Below are 26,913 nucleotides of genomic sequence, written 5' to 3' on the forward strand. Positions count from 1 at the left end.
CTAGTATCTTAGAATCGTAACATTCCAGTAGGTGCAGGCATAGTTGGCACACGTTAAAAGCAGCAATAGGCAACTTAAACAAACGTAAACAATAAATCATTACGTCAGTGAAATCATTGAATTATAGCTCGCCTTCGCAGGTGTACAATGAGGCGTAGTAGGGTTAGCCGCAGACAAGAGCTTATAGAAACACAGCGACAACAGTATGCTTAGTAGGATGGGGTATTGATAACAATAGAGCGTAATGCACGTTAAGGAGACCCTATTAGACGGGTAGGCTTTTAGCCAAGGCTATGGAGGAGCAGATCAAGAGGTACGGGATGCAGCGGTCAGTGGCATGTGAAGCGTAGGCCTTCGTATGCGGGTAGCACTGAACGATTAGGCACATAAGTATGAGGCGTAAGTTACTGGGAGAAGTGCAGGTGCACACAAGATGCCAGTCAAAGGGGCAGTGCAGTATTGATCAAAGTCTCACTGTGTTAGTAATAAGAAGTTCGGTATGCAGTGCGATGATCAGCTGACAACGGTCTTTCGAGCTGGCTATGAATCCTTGGGCTCAGTCTGGTACAATGGGTGTATGTGGAAGGGTGACAACAGATGATGGGGTTACTAAGGATGTAGAGCAGAGCTGAAGCTGGCTCTGAGACGTGCGCTCCTCGCTTGACACGCTCCGTCAGGCTCAGTCAGGAGCCTTGTTGTGTGCTTTTGTTGGGGGCGGGATTACGCCTGCCGGTGTTACGCAATAGGCTAAGAGGTAAAGGCTGGCCAATCTGATGCAGTGGCAGCTTTTTCACTTTCCAAATATGGCAATTCTCACAGCGGCCATCTTAGAACTGCTAACCTCACTGTTTGAAGGTGCGGATGATTTCGGGTTGGGATTCCACAACCACAGCACCTGATCAGCAGGTGAATAGCTAAAGGCAAATCACGTTATGTACGTGCAGATTATCTGATGGTGAGAAGTAGCACGTAGTATTTCAGCGACGGATGACTTAATAATAGCCCAAAGGCTTACCTCTACAAGCAGAGAGGATGGGGTTGGGTGAACTGCTCCAGCAGTCCGCCAAGGAGGGGAAGGAAGCTACTGCTCCTACCTTCAACGTTTAGCCCCTCAATGCACCTCAGATCTTTATGGTTTCACCCAAAGGAAATGGCTTTCAGGGATGCCCCCAGTATTCAAATTATTCACTTGAAGTGGACCACTGGGTTTTACCCTGTAGCACTAGAACCACAAGGTACCTCCAACAACCGACAAGTCTCACAAAGAGGTTGCCAGGCCAGGAAGCACTGAAAATGAAATCACTGACCTTGCATTGTTTCTTTCCTTTGATGAATTCCTTGAAATTACAAGGTGCTGCTAAATAGAAGACCTTTTCCCAGCGCTAAGACACCTGCCAGTGTCCCCCACTAATAGGGTGCCACAATAAAGACAAGAGTCCCAACCGTGCTCCTTCCCAAGGCTCTGGAGACAGAGTGTGTGAGTGTTGGAGACCACAAAACTGCAGTCACACGAGGAATACGTAGAGAAGCCTTTTTACTTCATCATGGAGTAGGAAAACCACACGCATAAAAAAAGGGATGGAGGCGAGAAGAATTAAAGAAAGAATGAAGGAGGAAAAAAGGGTGGGAATTACCTCAAGGTGCTGCATGGGTCCATGCAAAGAAAAGGATTGCAGGACAAAGCAAGAGGTGTGGATAATGGAGGTGGGCTGTGATCGCGGAATCACCCAGCTTCAGTTATAAACCGTTGAGGAAGATAAAAAACAGGGAGCAGGTCTTTACTTGCTATAGACCTGCCTAATGCAACACCATCCTGGTGACAAGCTGGATCGCGCCAACGCTCTTGCAGTTCAGGATGAACACAAGACCATACTCTTCAGTTAATACCTAAGTGCCACAGAGGCTGTTTGCAATCCTGCATCACATGCCACCTGTCTGGCCCGAGCACCCCACGTCACATTTCTAAACCACTTACATCATATGTTACCCTCGCGACATGTACAGTGTGCTGTTGCTTTGGAGCTAGGTTTGCTCTATATAAAACCCAAAATACAAATAAAGAAGGACCATTTATTTTTTGGTGCTGCAAAAAAATGCTTTGGTCTTGTCTCTGTATGGAGAAAGAGGAAAGGAGACTAAACGTACGAGTACTACTGTTTATCAGCAAGCATACAGTAAGATACAGTACTAGTATTAAGCTCACTTGGTACAGTTAAGACTCACATCTGCTTTCTGAATCTACAGACTATTAATGTGTACAGATAGCAAGAAATGAAGTATTTTGATTCTATCTTATTGAACAGACAAGGAGAAAAGTTGTGCTGGACCATACAAAATAACACATTAAAGTGATGTTGAATTTAGTACTGGTGACTATATGGCTCACCCTATTCAGCAAACGTCCACCTTTCACACAGTCCAAAATCGCATCATAAAACTTTGCAAAATGCATCTTGTTAAACTTACTGTGCGATGGGGACCACTTCAAGGATGTCCATGCCAATGCGAGGATTATGGTTTAACTGCTTCACAAAACCACTGTCTACTACATACCTGGGGAAAGACATTGAAATGTTATTCCAAGGGGAAAATCAATGGCAATATCATGAGCACATTTGAAATACCAAAAAAGATGGGTCTTTGCATTCTCCAGTTTCCTTAACTTTTATTCAAAATGCTTTGGGAAGGATGCAATTTAAATCCCACATTTCCATACTTCGATCTTTATTTATCTGCAGAGGTTAGGGGCAAGGTTAGTGTGTTGCGTTATCAGGCTCGATACTCTCTAAATTAACATAGTTAAAACATGTGAAAAATCTTTATTACGGGGTTTTGCTGATCAGTGGCTGAACCCAAGTACAATTGCCCCAAGCATAAATCAATGTTAACAATGGAAATACAAGATACATTTTTGTTAGGCAGAATCCTGTGCAGTGCCCTTAAGGACCACTACACACAATTAAGACCACAGGTAGCAATACAAGTTTGACCTTTGGTACAAGCATGTACTACTATGTTAAAGTGGTAGCAGTAGCGGAGCAGCCAGGGTTATCTCAAGAGTATATGAGCAGTAGCAGAGATTACACAAAGGGACCACAATTACTGTGACTCAAGCAAACACTGACTCAAGGTTTCAGGTAAAAAATATAAGTACATTTATTTTTAAACTGTTTGTTATAAACACAACACTTCTATAAATTCAAAACCACACGTAAAATATACTACAACTAACCAATTCACTTTGTACGGTATAACTTCAAGGTAAGTACCTTGTGTTTTAACGGACCGGTGTTGTGAAACAAAAGAAGTTACCGGGAATACACTTGCGATCACTTTTTGACAGTAATGACAGTTTAGTCTTACTAAAGAAACGCGTATCCGCGGCAAGAAATATGTTATCGGGGCAAAAACACACTTAGCACCTGAGATACCCAGAGAGAGGTGAGGGCAAATATCATAGGCACTACTTTTGTCAAGGCAGACAGAATCGGAGAACACTCAGACAGAAATTCAAGAGTCAATAGGCCGGAGCCAGTGTCAAGTGGAACCGGGTTCCTGTTGTCGAGGATCACACAGTTGGACAGTTCACGATTCAACGCAGCCAGGAGTACTTAGATATTGTCAACAGAGGAAGCAAAAGTTATAAGAAGGAGGGAAGACAAGGGCAAGCCTTGAAGGCGAAGAAAAGGGATTTACCCTAATTCCTCGAGCAGAACACAGTACCTTATTCAATGAAGAAGCTGGTGCCACGGCAGGTGTTCCTGGTAATTTCCTGCAGACCCACGGTTCCTGGAGCTTCGATACGAAGGAGGACGACTGGAGGGGTCTGCACCACACAGGGCTGAAGCCGGCAGCAGCGACGGTGAATAAAAGGTGCGCTCTTTAAAAACAGGAGAGGCTCTTCAGATGGCTATCCGGACCACTTCAGCAGTGTGCAGCGATTTCGACCAAGAAGAGGATCATCTGGCTGTAGAAGATGAGCTGGTTATCCCCACCAGGCTCAAGGGAAGAAGACTCCAAATTGGATCTTCTCTGGTCGTTGCAGGGTAGATAGCTTAGGACTGCAGCAGTGCTTCACCGGGAAAGGATCGTTTCAGCAGCCGACTTATTCTCCGCTTCTCTTCGGTTCCTTGTAGTTCCAGTGGCGACTCTGACTTCTAGCCCAAGAGTCCTGCCTTTTATGCGGAAATCCCGCATTCACACAGCCTGGCTGTCAATCACGCAGCAGGGGGGTTGTCCATCGTGGACAACCACCTCAGCCAATCATGGCGAAGTTCGACTTGGGTTTCCTAGGATACCCTGTGCAGGGGATGACTACACCCCTCCCTCACATTCAGCCCACCTAGACACCCAGGCACCTAGAGGAGGGCTTCTTGGCAGATGCCCGCCAAAAGAAAGTGAACAAAGAAGGCAAACCTGGTTTGCCGCGCAAAGTAAAACACAAGAAGGAATTTAACAAAAAGAAATGGTGAATAAACCCGATCGAAGCCAAAAGAAAAAGTATTTGGTGAAGCGGGTTTAAGTTCGAGGCTAATATAGTAGCCTAAAACAATACCACGTTTATATAGTATAATCACGGTAGAAAAGTTAAGGTAGATACCACTGCTACCAGCCAAGTCTAAATGTAAAAAAAGCGAAACAATGCTCTAGGAGGTACAGATAAAAAGGGCTAAGGATTAACCCTTTCCAGTACTCCATGTAAAATGGGGTGTACTGGATCTGTGGTTAAATGACTAAGTTAAGTTAATGGCAACTTTACCCTTTTCTGGGGGACTGTAGTCAGCCCCAGAAATGGAGTCGGTGGGAAGTCTAAAAGACAACCCTGTGTCACTGCACTGAAGGTGCTGTGTAACACACAAAAAAAGGGGGCTACTGAAGTGGTGTACTCCAGAGCCCACAATCACAAAAACAGATGAAATACACATGGCAAAACATGGGTAAGAGTGGGGGGAAAGCTCACACTCTTACCAAGTGGGAAAAATTAACCCCAGAAATCCAGCAAAGCTGCTGAGGGACTCACTAGGTAAGGGAAATTAGCCATTGAATGAGAATTCTCCCCAACAGTTTTTAACTGAAGATAGGATAAAGAGCCTGAGTAGTCCCAGTAGCCCAGTATTGGGATTGTAAACTCCGGGTTGGATACAAGTCATATCTGGATAATTCGGGTCCAAGACTGGCACATTGCTGTTTATTAAATTAAGGGCAGGTATTTTGCCATTAGCAACATTTACTATTAGTTGGGGGTCAAATGGGACAGTTCTATGTCCTCTTTGTGATAACGTGAGGAACACTTTAATATGCATTTTAATGTTGTCGTAGATATAACGCATTAAGAAAACACTACCTAAAACCCTTTTTGTTAGAGGCCGACCTTTGCAGTCATGCTGCAGCCTATTTGTATTGCAAACAAATGGTCAACATGGCTTTTAATTTTGTGGTGATTACATATATTCATAAAGCAATGGCTAATTAGGACAAAGTGCTGACAATAGTCACCAATCAGCATATTTATAGATCTCCAATATGAAAGGTACAGAGTTTTTTTCTTATTTTGAGTTTTCGCAAATCCGTTTTACATGGGCATGATGATATTTTTTTAACCAATTTGCACAGTACCAGCATAAGGCACTATAAATAGCACATTTGTACATTATTTGTTTTTACCATTGGCGGAAATAAGTCGATCTTGTACGCTATTAGTTTATTACATTAGATTATATTTGTATGATGTTATGTGAAATTACAGTGTATTTTATTGCTTTACCCGTTTATAGATTTATATAAGGGACTTTCATATAATGTAATTTTACAAAATCTGACGCACCCCAGTCTGACTTATCTTTTGTATCTCATTATAAATATTGGAAATTGTATTTGATGATATGTTTGTTTTTCTAGCTAGTTGCTGAAATAAAGATAAAGAGAACACTGACTACTCGCTAAATGAACAATTAGGCTTCAGGTAGCTCGAGATAACCCAACAGCTGATCTGGGCCAGGTAAATTCACCAGCAGGAATGAGTCATGGTTAGGCATGGCAACTTGCTTTTACAAATGTGGCAAATTCAATGCAAAACTATTTTCCAATGGTCTTCTGAGCTCAACATTGTCGTCATCATAGTTATCATTCTTAGGGCCAAATTTCATTTTTGGGGTTCTGACTCCATACGTTTCTGAATCACCTAAAGGTTTTTTTCTGGCTTGCATGTCTTTTTTATGTTTGTAACTACAGTAACTTCCACTGATGCCGCCAATCACAATAACCCTTTTCTGATAGGCTGCCCTTAGTAGCCTATACGGCAACCAGAATAAAAGAGCTCTATAAGCACTCCATTTTGGTGCCTGGATGATTCTATCACACTGTTAGTGTATTGTGGAGTGGGCTGGTGGCAGTTGTTATTTACTTTTGGCCACACAAAATTTGTAGCCATTTTTAAAGAATTAGTAGCTTTAACAAGGTCAGGTACATGACCCTGTCAAGAAAGCATCATGACTCCTCACCGGAGCCAAGTCTGCCCTAGAGGCAGGGTGTGAGGGCCCTGTTCTCTGTCTCTTATACCTGTGACTGAATGGCTGAAATAAGTATCACCTTTTCTTGCCCCATACCTGTATTGCACAAAGCTGGACAGTTTTTCTCTGTTTGTTCTATAGGACTACATGCCCCAGAAGACCTGGTGGTGGAGGAGCGAGTGAGCAACCCAACCAGGAGAGAGGCAGAGAGTAACTACGGAACGGGGGAGCAATCTGCACATTAGATCTTCAAAATCCAACGTTCCTTGCGAGAAAGACTGCTGTTTCTCTTTCCTTCACAAGGACCAAGGAATGGACTGCAAATCAAGCTTGCGTCCCAGAATTTCGGTGGGACATGAACTGCAGTACTATCCTTACCATCGGCAGAACCACATAGCAGTTCCCTTATCAGACAGGTACGGCAGACACTCCAATCGACCTTGATACAAACAGAAACTCTAATCATATGAACGGGCTTCCATTTTCAAATGCAAGACGACCCGTGTGCAGAAGGGGCAGGGCTTAAAACCCCCTTTATATGTTTATGCACATGTAACAACTCCCCTGGGGAAAGGAAAGCCAGCAGTTGTCCCTGGGAACCAGGGGAGAGAGCCAATGAGAGGGAAGGAGTGGGGAAAAAAGGTGCACAGGAAACAGGAAGATGTGGGTTGTTTGGGTGTGGTCAAGGGAGCAGAAAGAGGACCAAAAGAAAAAGCAGAGGAAGGATTGTGCATAGGAGCGTGGAAAAGGATTGCTGAAGGAGTGTGCAAGATGAGGTATTGGTTTGTAGGAGAAAGTGGCACTTGTGTATGAGTGTGTATAGAAGGTATATGAGTGAGGCTAACAGAGGGAGAGTAGAGGGTTACAGACTGGGTGAGAGGCTGTGGTAGAAGGTGTGGGTAGAGTGTAACGTAGTAGTGGAGAGGAGAGAGTGATAATAGTAGTGGAGAAAGATGTAGTGGAGACAGGAGAGTAGTAGTAATAGTAGTAAAGAGGGGAGTAGTAGTAGTGTAGAGTAGTTGCAGTGGAGTTGGGTAGAGTCACTGTAGAATGCAGAGGAGAGGAGGAGTAAGAAGGAGGAGCATCAAAGAGATGGAGAGGGAGTGACGAAGGAGAGTGGGAAGCAGGGAGGGTGTAGAGTAGAAGAGAGGGAGAGGAAGGACAGACCATAAGGGCGAGGAGGGTGTGCATGCAAAGGACAAATTGAGACTTGAGTGCTTGGAAGGCACTTCTTTTCATGCCAATTGCATTGTGGAGCCTAGGTTAAGCTTTGCCTAGATTGATCCCAGAGGGAGACAGATAGAAAGGGTGTTTGCCCTTAGGCCATCTCAACCAGCCAGTTAGCAATTGGACAGTAGGAGTTACCGATCTCTAGTGACCATCGTAGTGACCCTTAGAAATCTCTTTAATAAAAAACCTTGAACACTCTTCGAGAGTTGGTGTGTTCTTAAGGCCATCTATGACAGCCCAACACACCAGTATGGAGATTGTAGTTAAGGATGGCGAAATGGATTTATTTCGAAACGGCCGTAACTCTGTTCTGTGTACTAGGGGAGTTCTGAAATGGATCTCGCCATCTCCAGGTCCCCTGTCAAGAACTTCCCAAAGTCTCTCTTATCCAAGTGCTGTTTACCCTGCTCCCTGCCTCACCCCTCTCTTCTTTGGCACACTTTTCATATCTGTGCAATGTATGTTTCGCATAAGTTATGTGCATAACATCAATTGTACAATTATGAAAGCGCACTTTATGGTGGTCATTTTAGATACAAATTAATTTTTGAGAACCTTCTCCCAGTCATTTTGTTTTGCATTATTCCTTTGTCTGTGTGGACTACAAGACATCAGCAAAATGCATATTTTACTGCCATGGGATCGTCCTGACGCCACAAAAACACCCAACACTGCTGAAAGATGGGCTGTTCTTGAATAGCCTGCTTTGGCGATACTGTATTAAGACTGGCTTTGTCCTTTAAACCTGATCCTTACTTGCTGGTGGAATCCCATGCATGGGTCTTCCTTTAATGCTTTCTGTCATGCTAGCTTATTGGACTACTTGTCCTTGCTGGACTATTTCTCACCTGCAGTTGCTAGACATCTATTATCAGCCTTCTGGCCCAAGCACCTATTGTAGGGTGCATCTCCTGGGCCTTCTGGCATAGTAACACAGGGTGGCTTGCTGCTATTCTCCCTCTGCTCTTTCATGTATCATCTTGGGTTGCCTCCAGTCGTTTCATATGTCATGGAGCAGTTTCTTTTTGGTTAGCTGCACCCATCTGATCTCTTAAGCTGACCCAGGACCTTGGCAGGGTTCTTGCATGTTCCGGTTGCTCTCTTCATTGCTGCAGAGTCTCCTGCCTTGTGTGTCCTCTCTCCAGGTTTTTCATTCATTGGGCCTTCTTATTGATCCTTGCTGGATCCTGGTTACTAGTCACTCTACTCAGTGGCCCCAGCTACCACTAGCTGGGCCTAAACCTAAACACAAACTCACTGTTGCTTTGCCATATTCTGCAACCAAGACTGGAGTATTTGCTTCCAGGTCCTGTAGTCCTGATCTGGTAGGAGGCTCCATCCTTAGGGGTCCCTTGGGTCTGGGAGTAGTGCGGTTTTACCCATCTTCTCCAATTTACCTCTACTGTATAAAGTTGGCCTGGTACTCGCACTAAATCTAGGTCTTCCTGACCTGTCGGCTCTTGTACCCTAGGCTGGAACTTGTCTTAGGGGTTTCCCTACTCTGGTGCCCCCAATGGCTGGCCATCTGTCCAGCTGCACCTGTGTGGCAAAAGGAGAATTTACCTGACTTTTCCCTATAACCAAAGCAGATGTATGGCATTTACCCCTACTGATTTCAAAGGGAGAAGGTTTGGAAGCCCTTTAAAACACCTTTCAAATGACGTGCAAAGGCACTTACCCTAACTGAGATATTTGTACAGGGTTCCCCACGGAGCCCTCAGTTTTTAGTAATTTTAGAGTGTATCAGTGATTTAGTTATAGATGTTAGCAAATAACTGCAGCTCACTCAATAAGGTAGAAAGTAATGGTGTGATAAAATGACTACTGCCCTGCAGTTGTACAGGGATGAGTATTGGCTAAATCACCTACTTAGCCCCAAACTACTACAAACCAACAGTGATCTGTGAGGTTGGCATCATGGAAGGAGACACAGACAACAGATTCAATGAAACAAAATACCTTTATTAACTTAAATGTCAGGATGGTTTAAGATCTAACTTGCCCTATGCTAAGGTGGGATTTCCCTACCTAAAGAAAATAAGGACAGTCTGTGTCAGTAAGTTCAACTTAAAAGTGTGTCTGTGTCTAAAAACCTATGCTTGCCCTCACAACTAACATTAAAACAATGTGTAGGGATGTCAACCATACATTGAACAGTGTTCCAAAAGTAAAGTTCAGAGCCATTTCCAGCTCATGCTTATTCTTCAGCTTTTCCTCCCCAAATATCAATAAGTTCACCAACATGTTCAAGTTCCCTTCCCTTGGTTTTAAGGTTATATATTTCCACACCTTTTTACATGCAAGGATTCCCTTCCCCAAATTCAATACAGTTTCATGGTAGCAAGTCTTACGGTTCTCTTCCCCAAGTTGAATATTAAAGTTGTCACAAAAGGAAGTATCTTGAGGCTTTGTTGTTAAGCTAAGTTCCAACAATTCTTCATAGCTCAGGGTTCCCTTCTCCAAGCTTTGTATGCACCAAAAGTAGTTTTCCTTTTGACACAACAGTAGGTTTCCTTGTCAACATATAGGGATTCTCTGGGGGGGGGGGGGTGGCCAGGCTGCCATGCAGTACAACGTCTTCCCCAGACCTCCTGCGAGATCTGCAAAGATTCTTTCCAAGCTAGCAGATCTCATTAATCATAAACAAGAAAATCGGACGGATGGTTCCCTGAACAATGGAGGCACATGCGGGTGAAATCCTGGAGGAAATCGGAGGCGGCATGGCATAACGGGACAGCCAAAACTAGCATTGTAATGAAGGACCTGAGGCCCGTAATGGCGGCGGCCCTCGAGGCAGCAGTCTAACTCGCCGCGCTGAGAGGGTTGCAAAATTGCCAGGAACGCTGATGGGCCAGCAAGAAGAGGGCCGGAGCAGAAACACTTAGTTGCTTGATAAGGAGCGCGGAGGGACAGAGGCAGGAGCCGTACTGCAGACAACTCGGTCTGTAGAAGTACAAAGGAGAGACGGCGCCGCAAGACTGGTGGCAACGGATGAGGGACTGCACCGCGGGGGGACCCAAGGCTGCAGTAAAACAGCACACGCAAAGTGTATGAGGCGGATTGGAGACCCATACGTAACGCACTGCCCAGACCCAGAGAGTGCACGGAGTCTGATGACATGGACGGCGCGACGTACTGAATACTAGCTGCAGAGGTGAAGCGGGGCAGGCTCAAGGTGGTGGCACCATCCCAGCACGCAAAGCAGAAACGGAGCTACAAGTGAAAGCAACAGCAGCAGAGCATGTGCAAGGGAAAGCGGTCTACGACCCACACTGGGATTGAAGGCACTGCTAGGTACATCAGAACACCCCAGCCAGAGCAGTAGATGGACAAGAACATGGAGCCCCAGGCAGCCCCAGAAGCAGCAAGGGGCTGTAGGCCAAGTGCCCCACGTGCAGTTAAATGCCCGGCTACGGGCCCGATTGCCAGTTAAGGAGGACACGTACAATCAGCACCAGGGTATGTATAACAGCCCAGTAGTAAGCAGAGCCCCATAACTAACTGCCAGTAGCTGGCGGTAACACAGTGGACCGACTGGTAGGGGCTCGCCCGGCGAACTGAGATCCCCATAGAGCCACATTATATTAGTGCAAAGACTGTGATCAGGGCGCAGAGGCAGTACTGCAGAAAGGCAACACAGAGAGCCCTGCTGAGCAGCCCGGGGCAGATAACAGGCTACCCCCAGACTGGAGCAGGAGGTGGAACGCCCAGAGCCCATGGCCCATCCAATCGCAGGGCTGCCAAGAAGCACATCTGCTACAAGCAGAGCAGCACCAAGAGCCTGAACACCCTGCAGGCTAAGCTGGGTTTACAGATAGCCCATCTCAGCGCACGTGACAGCCATCACTGCTGCGGCGCACCCCAGCTGCTAGGTGTTAGGCAGAAACCTGTGCAGTTCCCTTGGGGAACACTGCAAAAGATTTAAGACTACAGGTATAGCAGTAAACCCACTTGGTAGCAGTCTGCACCACCCAGATTTACCTGGTAGCTGTGGCTGAGCAGTCAGACTTCCCTCAAGAAGAGTTAGGCAGTATGCAAAGTATACACAATATGTACTCAGACACAATAGCACAAGACCAGAGCTTGGTTTCAAAAGTATATAGTTATTTATTTTTAAGAACACATAAGTTGAAAACACTCTAGCAAAGTATAGTAAAAACACTTCAAACACAGTTATAATGAAAGCAGTTTCAACCCTTACTCCTATCTAGTCAACTCTAAGTTAACATCACATAATTAAAACAGAGGTGAATGCTTAACGTTAGATGACACTCTAGAAGGTTCAAGGAAGGGATAAAAGAGAAACAGAAATGGGTTAAACACACCACTCTAAGGTCCAGAACACTTGCAATAGGCTCAAAGAAGCACAAAGTCACAGGTGAGCAAAAGTCACTAGGCAGGGCCCACTCTTAGAGTAGCCGGAGCGAAAATGTGCCCAAGATCACACTGTTATTAGGGATTCAAAGTCTTGCAAAGAGTTAGAAAGAGTTTAGAGTGGTTTAGAAAGTTTAGCCAAGGTGTTCCAGGCACTCCCAGGTTCGAAAGCCCGGGGCTAAATCTACCCCGTACAGTCGGTGGCAAGGGAAGCCAGGCGGAACACGGTACCTTAAGCGGAAAGGGTCCTCCAGCGGTGGCAGTTGTTCCAGGCAGTGGCAGCAAGGCTCGACGTCGGTCAGGGGAGAAGAAGTTCTCGCTGAAGAGCAGAAGAAGAAGGTCGTTGCACTGCCCGGGAAGAAACCAGCCGCGGAGTCCTCCGGTTAAAGGGTTGTACCGACTTTCGTGGTTGGGGTAAAAGTGGTGGGGTTCCGGTTGCCGGGGTGCTTGGCACTGGCAAGGCGGCCACGAGATACCTCGAGAAGCGAAAAGAAGGCGAAAACTGGTTGTCCCCACCAGTCAAGGGAAGGAGCCACTCCGTTAAGAGTTCTCCTCGGTCGTCGGGAAAAGTGGTGAGACGGTTCAGCAGGGCTCCACCGGGTGGTGTCGTCGAGGCAGGTCGGCTCAGCTCTTCCCTCGTCGGATTCTTGGTCCTGTGGCGACTTCTGAAGTCCCAGTCCCCAAAGCCCTGCTTTTATGCAGCAAACCCCCATTCACCCAGCCTAGCTGTCACTCAAACATGCTAAGTGGTGAGCCGGCCGGCTCACCACTTGGGCCAATCAGGACGGAGTGCGACTTGAGTTACCAAGGTAACTCAGTGCAGGGTGCCTAAATCCCCCTCCACCCCTCCTAAGTACCCCAGATAGAGTGGCACCACTTTGGAGGGCTTCTGTGGAGAAGCCCGCCAAAAGTGGGACAAAGGGCTCCACTTTGGGTCAGAGTTACAGAGGCGAACGCCAACGCCATTTTTGAATCAAGTTTTGGCAAAAAGTCCCAACCGGAGTTATACTAATAAATATATAACCCGGCGGTATGTTTAAGGCTACCGTAAATAAATAAATAAATGTGTTAGCCTAAAACAATGGGAAATCCCATAGGGAAATATTCGCGGTCGAATATAAAAAGTAGTTTCCACTGCCACCAGCCAAAACTCGATCAGGGGGGACGGAGACGTGCCCCCTCGACTAACAGACCCTGGGGCAATCAAATTGCCCCAGCCAGTACGTCCACAATATGATGGTTTGTACTGGTTCTGTTCAGGATTCAAGACTAGCAAAGTCTTTGGTGACTTTACATGCCCTGGGAGACAGTAGTCAGTCCCAGGGTATGGAGTCTATGTTGGGGAGTCCCTAGGACACCCCTGGGTCACGGCACAGAGGGTGCTGTGTAACCCACATCACAAAAATACATGAGGCCCTATGGAGTAAAAGACCCCATAGCCCATTCAACACAAGGTTTAACCAAGAAAACACACTTCAACATGTCCAAGAGTGAGGGTAAAAGAGTCTCACTCTTGGCAGGAGAAAAAAAAGAAACCCCAGAAGTCCAGCAAAGCTGCTGGGGGACTCACTAGGTAGGGAAATTCAGCCTAAACAGAGAATTCTCCCTAACACTCGCCCCCCCCCAGACTAAGGGACAGGAGGATTTAATCCACTCCTGGATGAACCTCATACCTCTAGTCGATGATATACATCCTAGAGAGTCCATCAGCATTTTGATGGTGACACCTTGACCTTTGCTTAAGGGAGAACTCAAAGGTTTTCTTTTGCAAGCTAAAGGACCTACAAACCCTTTGAGGAACATCAGTCTTTTTGTTATAGGGGATCTGGTTGACCAGTCCCTCAGAAGTTGGTACAACTTCTGAACCTATGTTAGGCTTTTTGAAGGGGTCCTTATAAAGGATTCCCTTAGATCTAGAGGGGCCTCCAAGGTTCCTCACCACCTCTCTTGTGGGAGCAGGTTGGGTCTTAGGCCTCTTGGTTGGAGGGGTTGGGGTTAGGCAATGCACCTGCTTCCCCTTCCTCTTAGATCTACCCTTACCTATTTTAGGAGTTTCCCCCCTAATATTAGGAGTTGAGTTGGGGTCATCAGTAGAAGGTCCAACAGTCTGAAGGTTTTTGGCCTTAGACTTTTCCTTTCTGGTTTTCCACCAGCACTGAGAATTACCAGTTCTCTCAGGTCCAGATAGGGGCCTAGTTGGTCTATCCACCTCTTCCTCAGAAGCAGGGGGAGTCAGAGACTCTGAGACTAGGGGAACAATGATGGAGCTTGGTTGGGGCGCCCATGTTCCTAGCATACTATCCTGAAATGTGCCTGGGTTAGAGGTCAACTTACTAACACCAGGGCTTGTAGTGGGGTTCTCAGTAGAGGGTCCCACAGGCTTAGAAGGGTCCTTCAAGGTAGCCTTTCTAGCCAATTTGGTTAAGTTCTGCTTCTCCATACTGGGAGGCCTGGGGGTATGGGACACTACTCCTAGAGTTCTTAGGTCATTCCCCAACAGGACCTTCCCAGGTACCTCAGTCTGAACACTGACAGGGATCCTCACTGTCATGTTGTTACACTGAATGAGGGCTGGTAGAATAGGAACCATTTGGACAGGGCCTCCAGACATCTTAGTGGGACCTTTGGGTGCTTTGGCCACATCCTCAGGTTGAAAGAAGCTTTCATCCACTACTGTTCTGCTGGCCCCAGTGTCTCTCCTGGCAGGAGTATCCTGGCCATTGACAAGAACACTGTCCACATAATACACCTTAGAGTTAACAGGAAGGGAGTTATACACAACCCTATTCTGGGGACTAATCAGACCCATAGGCTCTAAGTTTACAGTTGCTTGAAGACCCAAGGGTTCTTCAGCAAAGAGTTCAAAGTGGGCACTAGCCATCTGTACTTCATCCTCAGGAGTGAAGGCTAAGGAGACTGTGCTGATCCCTGCAGGTTTACCCTTGCACTTGGGATCTCCTTTGATATGGTCAGTACCCTGACAGACATAGCATTGTCCAAATGCTCTCTGGAAGGGTGGCTTGTTCTGACCTCCTTCTGGCTTGTGGCCAGAAGGTACACTAGCCTGATTCGGTTTACCCTGGGGCTTACCCTGGTTATTTGGTTGTTTGTGGCCCTCTTTGGTATGGGAAGTATTAGAATTCTCTGGATTCACTTTGGGTGGCTGCTTTCCCTCCTCCTTCTTCTGAGTTACCCCAGAATCCTTGTGAGTAGCCCTGTTGGCAACCCACAAGTCAGCAGCCTTAGCTAGCTTCCTAGGATCTAATTCCTGTGAATCAGCCAAGTGCTGTCTGAGCTCAGGAGAGCAGGCATCATAAATTGACTCCAACATAAAGAGATTTCTCATTCCCTCATAAGTGTTCACCTTGTAACCCTTAATCCATCCCTCTAAGTTTTTCAACCCTTCACTCACCCAGGTAGCCCAAGGGGTACCATCATGCTTTTTGAGGCTCCTAAACCTCTTAAGATACTGGGAAGGGGTCTTCCCAAACCTAGCTATCAAAGCTAGTTTCACACATTCATAGTCCTTCCTATCCTCCTCCCCCATCTCCATTACCACATCAGTTGCAACAGGGGGAAGCCTAGAGAACAACCAGGTGAGTAAGTCATTTCCTGTGATGTTCTGGAGCCCATGATTATATTCAAACAGAGACAACCAATCCAACACATCCAACTTAGGCTCATACATACCAACCAATTCTTTAGGCATCCGGGGTCTTTTAGGACTGGAACTTCTAGAGGAGCCAGAGAGAGAAACATTCTCAACAGATAATTTCTTCATTTCTAAGTCATACTTGAGCTCCATTTCCCTTAGCCTTAGTTCTTTGTCAGTTTGAGCATTAAGCTTCTTATACTCCAATTCTAGCTTCATTTTCTCCAGTTCAAAGTACTGAGGACTAAATGTGGGACCTGGTAAAGGTCCAGTAGGTACAGCAGGTAGAGCAGGCAGAGGCCTAGGGGGGACAGTTACAACAGCCTCACCCTCCTCTTCTGACTCTTCCTCAGAATCATCAACATTTTGCTCCATGTTAACTTCAATACTGTCATCTACAGTTGCTGGAGTGGTAGGTTCCTCTGAACCATCACCCAGACTTTGGTTAGCCAACAATCTTTCAATCAGCTCCATTTTCTTGCCCTTAGTCAGGAGATCCTTATGTTTACAGAGCACTCTTAAACAATCAGCAGTTTTGGCTGCAAGGGACTCTTGACTATAGCTTTCTATAACTGACATGTTAGAGGATTACTTTTACAGTGCTAAGCTTTGTGGTTAGTTGCACTAAGGTATCTAAAGTACAATGAAATGTATACTCAATACAAATCCCACCGCTGTACACCAGTGTTAGGCAGAAACCTGTGCAGTTCCCTTGGGGAACACTGCAAAAGATTTAAGACTACAGGTATAGCAGTAAACCCACTTGGTAGCAGTCTGCACCACCCAGATTTACCTGGTAGCTGTGGCTGAGCAGTCAGACTTCCCTCAAGAAGAGTTAGGCAGTATGCAAAGTATACACAATATGTACTCAGACACAATAGCACAAGACCAGAGCTTGGTTTCAAAAGTATATAGTTATTTATTTTTAAGAACACATAAGTTGAAAACACTCTAGCAAAGTATAGTAAAAACACTTCAAACACAGTTATAATGAAAGCAGTTTCAACCCTTACTCCTATCTAGTCAACTCTAAGTTAACATCACATAATTAAAACAGAGGTGAATGCTTAACGTTAGATGACACTCTAGAAGGTTCAAGGAAGGGATAAAAGAGAAACAGAAATGGGTTAAACACACCACTCTAAGGTCCAGAACACTTGCAATAGGCTCAAAGAAGCACAAAGTCACAGGTGAGCAAAAGTCACTAGGCAGGGCCCACTCTTAGAGTAGCCGGAGCGAAAATGTGCCCAAGATCACACTGTTATTAGGGATTCAAAGTCTTGCAAAGAGTTAGAAAGAGTTTAGAGTGGTTTAGAAAGTTTAGCCAAGGTGTTCCAGGCACTCCCAGGTTCGAAAGCCGGGGGCTAAATCTACCCCGTACAGTCGGTGGCAAGGGAAGCCAGGCGGAACACGGTACCTTAAGCGGAAAGGGTCCTCCAGCGGTGGCAGTTGTTCCAGGCAGTGGCAGCAAGGCTCGACGTCGGTCAGGGGAGAAGAAGTTCTCGCTGAAGAGCAGAAGAAGAAGGTCGTTGCACTGCCCGGGAAGAAACCAGCCGCGGAGTCCTCCGGTTAAAGGGTTGTACCGACTTTCGTGGTTGGGGTAAAAGTGGTGGGGTTCCGGTTGCCGGGGTGCTTGGCACTGGCAAGGCGGCCACGAGATACCTCGAGAAGCGAAAAGAAGGCGAAAACTGGTTGTCCCCACCAGTCAAGGGAAGGAGCCACTCCGTTAAGAGTTCTCCTCGGTCGTCGGGAAAGTGGTGAGACGGTTCAGCAGGGCTCCACCGGGTGGTGTCGTCGAGGCAGGTCGGCTCAGCTCTTCCCTCGTCGGATTCTTGGTCCTGTGGCGACTTCTGAAGTCCCAGTCCCCAAAGCCCTGCTTTTATGCAGCAAACCCCCATTCACCCAGCCTAGCTGTCACTCAAACATGCTAAGTGGTGAGCCGGCCGGCTCACCACTTGGGCCAATCAGGACGGAGTGCGACTTGAGTTACCAAGGTAACTCAGTGCAGGGTGCCTAAATCCCCCTCCACCCCTCCTAAGTACCCCAGACAGAGTGGCACCACTTTGGAGGGCTTCTGTGGAGAAGCCCGCCAAAAGTGGGACAAAGGGCTCCACTTTGGGTCAGAGTTACAGAGGCGAACGCCAACGCCATTTTTGAATCAAGTTTTGGCAAAAAGTCCCAACCGGAGTTATACTAATAAATATATAACCCGGCGGTATGTTTAAGGCTACCGTAAATAAATAAATAAATGTGTTAGCCTAAAACAATGGGAAATCCCATAGGGAAATATTCGCGGTCGAATATAAAAAGTAGTTTCCACTGCCACCAGCCAAAACTCGATCAGGGGGGACGGAGACGTGCCCCCTCGACTAACAGACCCTGGGGCAATCGAATTGCCCCAGCCAGTACGTCCACAATATGATGGTTTGTACTGGTTCTGTTCAGGATTCAAGACTAGCAAAGTCTTTGGTGACTTTACATGCCCTGGGAGACAGTAGTCAGTCCCAGGGTATGGAGTCTATGTTGGGGAGTCCCTAGGACACCCCTGGGTCACGGCACAGAGGGTGCTGTGTAACCCACATCACAAAAATACATGAGGCCCTATGGAGTAAAAGACCCCATAGCCCATTCAACACAAGGTTTAACCAAGAAAACACACTTCAACATGTCCAAGAGTGAGGGTAAAAGAGTCTCACTCTTGGCAGGAGAAAAAAAAGAAACCCCAGAAGTCCAGCAAAGCTGCTGGGGGACTCACTAGGTAGGGAAATTCAGCCTAAACAGAGAATTCTCCCTAACACTAGGCATCCCTAGACCCTGGCCTGGGACTAGATAGCGCAGCTGGAGCACGCGGCATGCGCCAAAGTACATCCGATTACAACGGGGGATAGGACTACCCTGTGCTGATGATAAGCAGACAGAGAACGTTCCACACATGCCTACTAAGGCATCCAAAGGCAGAACTAAGCAAGGGACACTGGATGCATTTGCGAAAACGGCACACACAGCAGACGCGCAGACGCTGCATGTGGTAGAGCGACAAATAGCGATGGAACAGAGCGCAGGAGATAAGCAGGTCCTGGTGGCGATAGCAGCCTTGAAAACATTGTTAGAGACCAAGATGGACGCAATGAGTAAAGATGTGAACCTGTTCAGCAGGATGTCAAGAGGAACATCGACCTTAGAGAAACAGGTGGAGGACAACGCAGACGGCATTAAAAGCCACAGCGAAGATATCACAACGCTACAACAGCAAGCAAAAAACCTAGAGGTTTCAAGGCGCCAAAGGTCGAGCTAGAAAAAACGTCAGGATTGTGGGTCTTCGACAGGACAAGAAGGGACAAATCGTACGAACTTTGTCGAAAGTATGCTGCTGCAGGAAATTGACCTAGGGGCCCTAACCGAGGGATTTACAGTGGAGCGGGGACACAGGTCTCTGGCCCGCAAGCCACTGCCAGGAGCCCCACTGCAGCCTATTATTGCCCACATACTGAACTACAAGGACAGAGAGAACATCTTAGAATACTTTAGAAACGGCGGCACGATCCAAAGAGCGTGGGCGCACATCGCTACATATCCGGACTACACCCTACAGGTTCAAAAAGAGAGAATGCACTTTACCTCAGTAATAAAGAGAAGGCTCAGCAAATCTGAACCTAGATACATGCTGCTGTACCCGGCGAGACTTAAGGTCCTACGAAACAGCCGATCAATGTTTTGGACATGCCAGAAGAGGCACACAAACGGATGGACTCTGAGAACCCGCCACCGCGGACGGATAGACAATGGAAAAGCACAGTGAAAATAGGAGGAGCGCAAAAAGAGACGGATAGGGCCAATTGTGCTGCTTGATACAACTGAACTGTTTTCTTTTAAACCCACGCAGCCGGTTTCTTGCTTGGACTATGCTTGGCTACAGACATTAGCAAATCGCAGGAGGCAAAGCAATGTTGACTCCGTAAGAGGAACCCACGTTGAGGGAGACTGCCTTCACCCAACATGTTTTTTTCCCTCGGATACTAGCAGTTATATATCCGCCCGCTACACACCTGGGAACAGTAGAAGGAGGGAACTGGGACGGGAGTGAGAAGCAGGAACACCCGAGCATGAGGTACCGAGCTGGACAATTGTTGGGGGAGGTGGGAAGTTAAATAAGACAGTTGGGAAATAACCTACACACTCACGTGACACACAAGGGGGAGCAGTACCACAAGGGATCGGAGTAAACAGTGATTATGGCCCGGGAACTTAAAATAGTCACATGGAATGTGAGAGGGCTCAGTAGTTACATCAAAAGGAACTGGATCACGGCAGATCTGTGCAGCCAAAGGGTAGACATAGCGCTCCTACAGGAAACACATCTCACCCAGGAGAAACAAGCCACCCTTACCGATAGATGGAGGGGAACCACATTGGGCTCAACGTACTCGGCATATGCCAGACGAGTAGTGTTGTGGATAGCACTGATGGTACCTTTCCAAGTGCTGAAAACGGTAGTAGATAAGGAAGGTAGGTCGATCATAATGCACGGTTTGCAAGAAAGAAGGGAAGTGAGTATATTTAACACTTCTGCCCCTAATCACGACGCAGCGGCCTACTTCTGAACATTGTATACCCAAATCCGTCCTTACAGGAACAGCACACTACTATGGGGGGGAATTTTTAACTGCACGCTGGATCTCGGCCTCGACAGGTTGGACAGAAAATACACGCACCCAGCTCCTCCAGCCAAGGTTTTGAACACTGTTGTATGCTTTCAACCTCACAGACATCTGGAGAACCCTGCACCCACTGGTCCGAGGGTAATCACATTACATAGCCTGGCTCTACATACAAGACTAGACTATGTATTTACAGGAGCGGAAACAATAGGCGAATTCATGGCGGCAGATTATAAAGCGTGGGTATTATCAGATCACGCGCCGCTACTAATCACATGGAGGGCCTTCCCCCCAGAGCATGAATACTGACGTGGAGGCTCAGAGCAGAGGGTCTGCAGGACCCGATGTTCAGTGATCACCTGAGGGCGGGCTTCAAAGACTACTTTGAACATAACACCAGCAGTGTAGCATCAGCTGGGACCTTATGGGAGGTCTACAAGGTTGTCATTAGAGGGGTCGCCATAGTCAAAGCGAGCGGCATTGCAGGCCATGATAGAAAGGGAGTTATCTAGGGCGGAGGCTTAGGTAGAAGACATAGACCATGCAACAGGCATGACTATAGACCAGGTCAGTGAAACTACCCGGCTTCAGCTATTCTGTGTCGCAGAACTGGCGGAGTGACGGTCCCAAAATGGCAGAGGTTACTTCGGGACAGTAGTGGCTGTGTGGCAGTTGCAGAGTGTTCACGGGCAATGAAAGCCACAGGAGGAGAGGAAATATTACGGGAAACAGGCTCCCCAGCTGTTCAGGAACTAATGAGGAGTCGTCGGAGAAACGGACTCGACTGGAGCTCGAGGCTGCGGGTACATAGCATTGCAGAGCCCCGGTAATACTCAAGAGGACTGCAGCCAGAGGAGAGGAGCCCTCACGGCACCACAGCAAAGCGGCTGGAGGAGTAGAGATCTGGCACTCGGCATAGAGGCACGGGCTGCGTTGGTGGGATTTTGCCCCAGGATTGAGGACAGCCGGCAGAGAGGAGGAGGAGGAGGAGGCGTACAGCTGCATTTGGCGAGTTCCTGAGCACTGGACTTGGGAGCTCATCGTACGGAGGATGAAGGAAGTGTGAAGGGTGGCGGTGTCCCAGAACAGCCAAGACAGACAGTAAGGGGTTGGTGGGGGTAAGGGGGCCCTGAATGAATACACTGAGGTGCCTGGAATGAAGGTGGGATCCCCACCCCGCGCCACTCCCAGAGCCTGTGCAACGGGCCAAGGCAAAGTAAGGGACTAAAACTCTCCCCTGTATTTGGTTGGGCCTAGACTCAGACCGAGGACTGGACTAGCAAAGGGGAACATGGCCCGAGTTGGGCAGAGCATTGGCTGAGGAGCTGATTCTGCCCACACCACCAGGTGCAGGCCGCGGGCACCCTCCAAATTAGGAGATTGAGGTCCTGGGGCGAGGGGTGCATGTGTAAAGCGGCCAACCAAAGTGGCCCGATGTTAGGGAGAATTCTCTTATAAGGCTAATTTCCCAAACCTAGTGAGTCCCCCAGCAGGTTTGCTGGATCTTTGGGGTTTGTTTTTTTCTCCTACTAAGAGTGAGACTCTTTTCCTCCCACTCTTAGGCATGATTTCAGGTATGTCTTTGACTTTTTGCGTGCTTATGGGCTATGGGGTTTTTTACTCCATAGGGTATCATCTGTTTTTAGTATGTGTGTTACACAGCACCCTCAGTGCAGTAACACAGGGGTGTCATGGTGACCCCGAAACATAGACTCCATACCCTGGGACTGACTACTGTCTCCCAGGGCATGTAAAGTCACCATTGACTTTACTAGTCCAAAATTGTGAACAGAACCAGTACAAATCATCATATTGTGGAAGTACTGGAAGGGGTTAATTCGATTGCCCCTGGGTGTGTTTCCAAGGGGGCATTGTCCAGTCCCCCCTTGTCGAGTTTCTGGCTGGTGGCAGTGGTTACCACGCAAAATATTCCACCAGAATATTTCCTATGGGATTTTCCCATTGATTTTAAACTCGCCACTTTTTGGTGCAATGTTAAAGATACTGCCGGTTTATTTATTTAATATTAAATCACCGGTTGGGTCTTTTTGCCAGAACTCTTTTCTAAAATGGAGTTCATGTCCGTCTCTGTAACTCCAATCAAGGTCGGGCCCTTTGTTCCACTTTTTGGCAGGCTTCTCCACAGAAGCCCTCCAACTGGTGCCACTCTGTCTGGGTTCCACAGGATGTGTGGATGGGGGAATGGGCACCCTGGACTGCGTTGCCTTGGCAACTCAAGTAGCACTCTGTTCCGATTGGCCCACTTAGCATGTATGAGTGACAGCTAGGCTGTTGAATGGGGGTTTTTCTGCATAAAAGCAGGGCTTTTGGGACTGGAACTTCAGAAGTCTCCACAGGACCTAAGAAATCCGAAGAGGGGAGAAGCTGAGCCATCTGCAACGACAACACCACCGGTGGAGCCCTGCTGCAATGACCTCACCACTTTCCCGACGACAAGAGAAGATCATCTGCTGATAGAGTCTTCTTCCTTTGAGCTAATGGGATCAACCAGTTCGCCATTTCGCCTTCTAGGTCGTCTCTTGGCCGAATCGCCCATGCCAAGCACCCCGGCGGCCGGATATCCAAGCTTCACCATTGTGACAGCGAATACCAGGAACACACCTTTTAACTGACAAACTCTGCGGCTGGTTTCTTCCCTGGGCAGCGCAACGACTCCAAGTTTCCTCCTCGACGAGGTCCTCTCTTCCCCTGGTCGAAACCACAAACTGCACCCGCTGGAGCTTCCTCAACTTTAAAAGGTACTGTGTTCCACCTGGCCTCCCTTTCTTCGGTTTGCTCAAGGTGACCCTTAAATCCTTGGCTTTCCAACTGGGTTGGCCCCCAGACCTTCTAACTTTATCTTTTGAACCACCCCAATCTCTTTTGAACATTTCTACAAAGACTTGAATGCATTTCTCAACTGTGTGATCTTGGGCACATTTCACCTTGCTCCATTTAAAGTGGGCCTGGCCTACGAACTTTGGTTCTACAGTAGACTCTGCCGTCACTAACTTGTTTTGGTCTCCTAAAAGTGTTGGGAACCGTTTTATTTTTATGACCTGCCTTTTTTTCTCCCTTTTATTTAATTATTGGAGTGCCATCTATGTAACGCGCTCACCTCGGTTTTGACAAAAAGTGGTGTTTTGACTTAGACTTGTCTAATAATTCTTAAGGGAGGTGTGTATACTTTTCTGATTGTGTTTTGAACTTGCTTTGATTAATAGTGCTAGTGCATTTTCTAAAGTGTGTGTTAAATAATTATATACTTCTGATACAAAGCTCTGGTCAGTGTTTGCTTGTTCTGTGTTTTTAGCCCTATTGTGTATCCTCTGTATACTGCCTAACTCTTCTTGAGAGAAGTCTGACTGCTCAGCCACAGTTACCTGGTGAATCTGGGTGGTACAGACTGCTACCAATTGGGTTTACTGCTTACTCCTGTAGTCGTAATCTTTTTGCAGTGTTCCCTAAGGGAACTGCACAGGATTCTGCCTAACACCCGAGACCTCAGATAACAGAAAAGACAAAGGGACAAAGAAATAAAGAGCCAACACAGGGGCAGTGGTGGAGAGAGAAGAGAGCCATATCGTGCAGGAGACCCAGCCCCTGCATAGTCACGGCCATGTAGGGAGAATGACAAACAGCATAGCGCTGTGCCCGCTGGGTGCGAGAGAGCCGCTGGAGGATACCCCCCCCGTATGGTGGGGCAGAAGATCAAGTGTAACATGGCACTGCTGATGAGGTGGCGCTTTGGAGTGCTGGGCACAAGACGCGATTAAGAGGGACACTGTGACACGAACTGGTAGATGGGGCCAAGATCCCTGCAGCAATTGAGACACCGACCTCTGGCGCACGCGCTGGCAGGATAGACACCGCGAGGTCGCACAACCACGAATAACATAAGACTCCAGTGTGGTAGCAGGTGCAGGTTTCTTGAACATTGTACATCCCAAAAGCACGAGAGGCTGCCCCCCCCCCCCCACAGAGCACTCACCAGGAGAGAGCTTTCTTGCAGAGAAATAGCGACGCAGTGCCTGCCTAAAGAGAGGTGACTACGCCACACCAATGCTGCATGCCTTCCAAAACACCAGAGGACCAGATTCTGAAGATCCGGGGCTAAGGGGAACTCCTTTGGAACACTTTGGTGGCAAGAACCTAATAGCTTCATCAAACCGAGATGTCGTCCAAGGTTGGCAAGGCAAAAAACAAACAAACCATGCTGAAACCTTTGCGTCAGGCCATACACCTTGAAGGGAGAAGTACGACGACAAAATGAGGAAACAGCCGCCGCCCCCTAGCAGCAAGGAGCTGGTGAACCAACAGATCCCAGAAGCTATTGCCACACTGCAAGCCACACTGGTGGGCAAGATAGACGATGTAGCCATTGATGTGGCACTGCTGCCCCAAGATGTTCTAGCAATTGCGTATCACACAAGCAAGCTGGAGGAGCAAGTAAAAGAAAATACAGAAGTAAGTGCGCAGGCAACGAAAGACAGATACCCTTATGCAAATAGTAAAATTACTGGAAGACAGAGCAGAGGAAGCGGAAGGCCGAGCCCGTAGAAATAATCAACGCATCATTGGCCTGCCAAAGGGGATAGAAGGATCGGATCCCGCCACCTATGTGGAAAATGTACTGCTACAGGAAGTCAGAGCAGGTGAACTCTCCCAAGGTTTTACAATGGAAAGAGCGCATCGCTCCCTCATCTGAAGACCGCCTGCGGGCGCCCCACCTAGACCAGTGATAGCCAAGGTGCTCAACTATAAAGATCGTGAAAAAATCCTAGCTTTCTCCAGGGTTGGGGGGACAATACAAAGGGACTCCCCAAAAATAGCAGTATATCCGGACTATTCATTTCAAGTTCAGAAGCGGAGAGCGCACTTCATCTCCATGAAAGCTAGACTACGGAATGCTGGACTTAAGTATATGCTAATGTACCCAGCAAAACTAAAAGTGATCCACAACGGCAAAGCCCTTTTCTTCGAAACACCGGAGGAAGCGCAGGAATGGATGGACAGGACCCAGATGCCGGAAGAAGCGGAGCTCAGCCAGGAAGATAGACAGCACTGATGAGCATGATTCAACTGATGACAAGCAATTGAAACTGTGTAACAGAGCGACTAAATGGGCTATACCAATGCCACATAAGTGAATAATGGAATTTAACAGCAATAATAAGATAAGATAAAATAGCAGGAGCATTATAGAGAGCCACAGACACCCGGTAGAGTTTTAGTTAAGTAAGGGCTACAGTATAGAGCCCGCCCATAGGGCGACCAGGTTGAATGGAGCGGAAACTGGATTATCCCAGCATGCATGGCATAGCGGGACGAGTGAAGTTTGAAGTGTGTTATGTGTGGGGTTTGGGGGAGGGGTGAGGGATTGTAACGGGGAGCCTATCAAAGACAATTGCAGACAGGATCAAACTCCTTTTGAGGCTGGCCACAGGCTGGTGGCCCCACTGACACCATAGACGCAAGCTAGAATGGCTGGCACTATTAGAATAATGACCTGGAATGTCAGGGGGCTTGACAATTACGTGAAACACAAAAGATTGAGCATGTATATCTGGATGAATAACATTGGGATAGCGTTGCTGCAAGAAACACACTTTGACGCACAGAAACAGAAGAACTTAAAGAGAGCGTGGAGAGGGGTGATGGTGCGCGCCAAACACTCTACTTACGCAAGGGGGGGTCCTCATCTGGATAGCCCACAACATTCCTTTCAAAGTGCTAACAGTGAAAACCGACAATGACGGTAGAATGGTCATATTACAAAACAGGGAGGTGTGTCTTGTTAATACCTATGCCCCTAACCATGATGCCACCGTGTTTTTAGATCGCTATATACAAGGCTAGGCCTTTACAGGAGTAGCATGGAGACTTCAATTGTATGAGTGATTCAGTCCTAGACAGTTCAGATGCCAAACATAGCCGATGATCCCCCTCCCCCCCGGCTAAGGTACTGAGCTTGCTAGTAGAGCACTTTAGCCTGCAAGATCTGTGGAGGGCTAAGCACAGAGGAAAGAGTGTATTCCCATTACTCAGCACCACACAAAGTATATACCAGGATAGACTATATGTTTACCAGGGTGAAGCGCGAATTGGAATTTTCGGAGTTGGAGTACTTAAGAGTACTGTCGGATCACTCGCCACTTGTGGTAAGATGGAGAGTGTACGCCCCAAGGTCGCCCATTCCCACCTGATTGAGGAGCGAATCGCTGCAAGATACAGCGTTTGCTGAGCAAGTTAGGAAAAGCATGGGCGAATAAATTACAGTAAATGAGGCGAGTGTGCAAAAGGTGGGGGGCACGGTTTGGGAAGCGTATAAAGTGGTTATCAGAGGGGATAGCGGAATCGGGTGCAGTGCAGAAAGTCCCAGTGAGGGAACTGGCAAGAACAGAGAAGGAATTGAAATGGCAGGAGGAAGAGGCCTCAACCGGAAAGGGCACCTGGATGAAATAATCTCGCTGAAACAAACAGGCCTAGC

General features: G+C 47.4%; 1 protein-coding gene across 15 annotated transcripts in view; it reads right to left on the minus strand.

Annotated features, from left to right (window-relative positions):
- Positions 1–26,913, minus strand: part of DHX40 (DEAH-box helicase 40) — a 1,529,377-nt gene that overhangs the window by 751,731 nt on the left and 750,733 nt on the right. For all 15 annotated transcript variants that reach the window (XM_069615133.1, XM_069615132.1, XM_069615130.1 and 12 more), the window contains one exon: positions 2,467–2,553. In XM_069615133.1, coding sequence (XP_069471234.1) covers positions 2,467–2,553 — 87 coding nt within the window. The remainder of the gene's footprint in view (positions 1–2,466; positions 2,554–26,913) is intronic.

This window comes from Ambystoma mexicanum, chromosome 9 (genome assembly GCF_040938575.1).
Source record: "Ambystoma mexicanum isolate Mex_15411 chromosome 9, UKY_AmexF1_1, whole genome shotgun sequence".
Lineage (NCBI taxonomy): Eukaryota > Metazoa > Chordata > Amphibia > Caudata > Ambystomatidae > Ambystoma > Ambystoma mexicanum.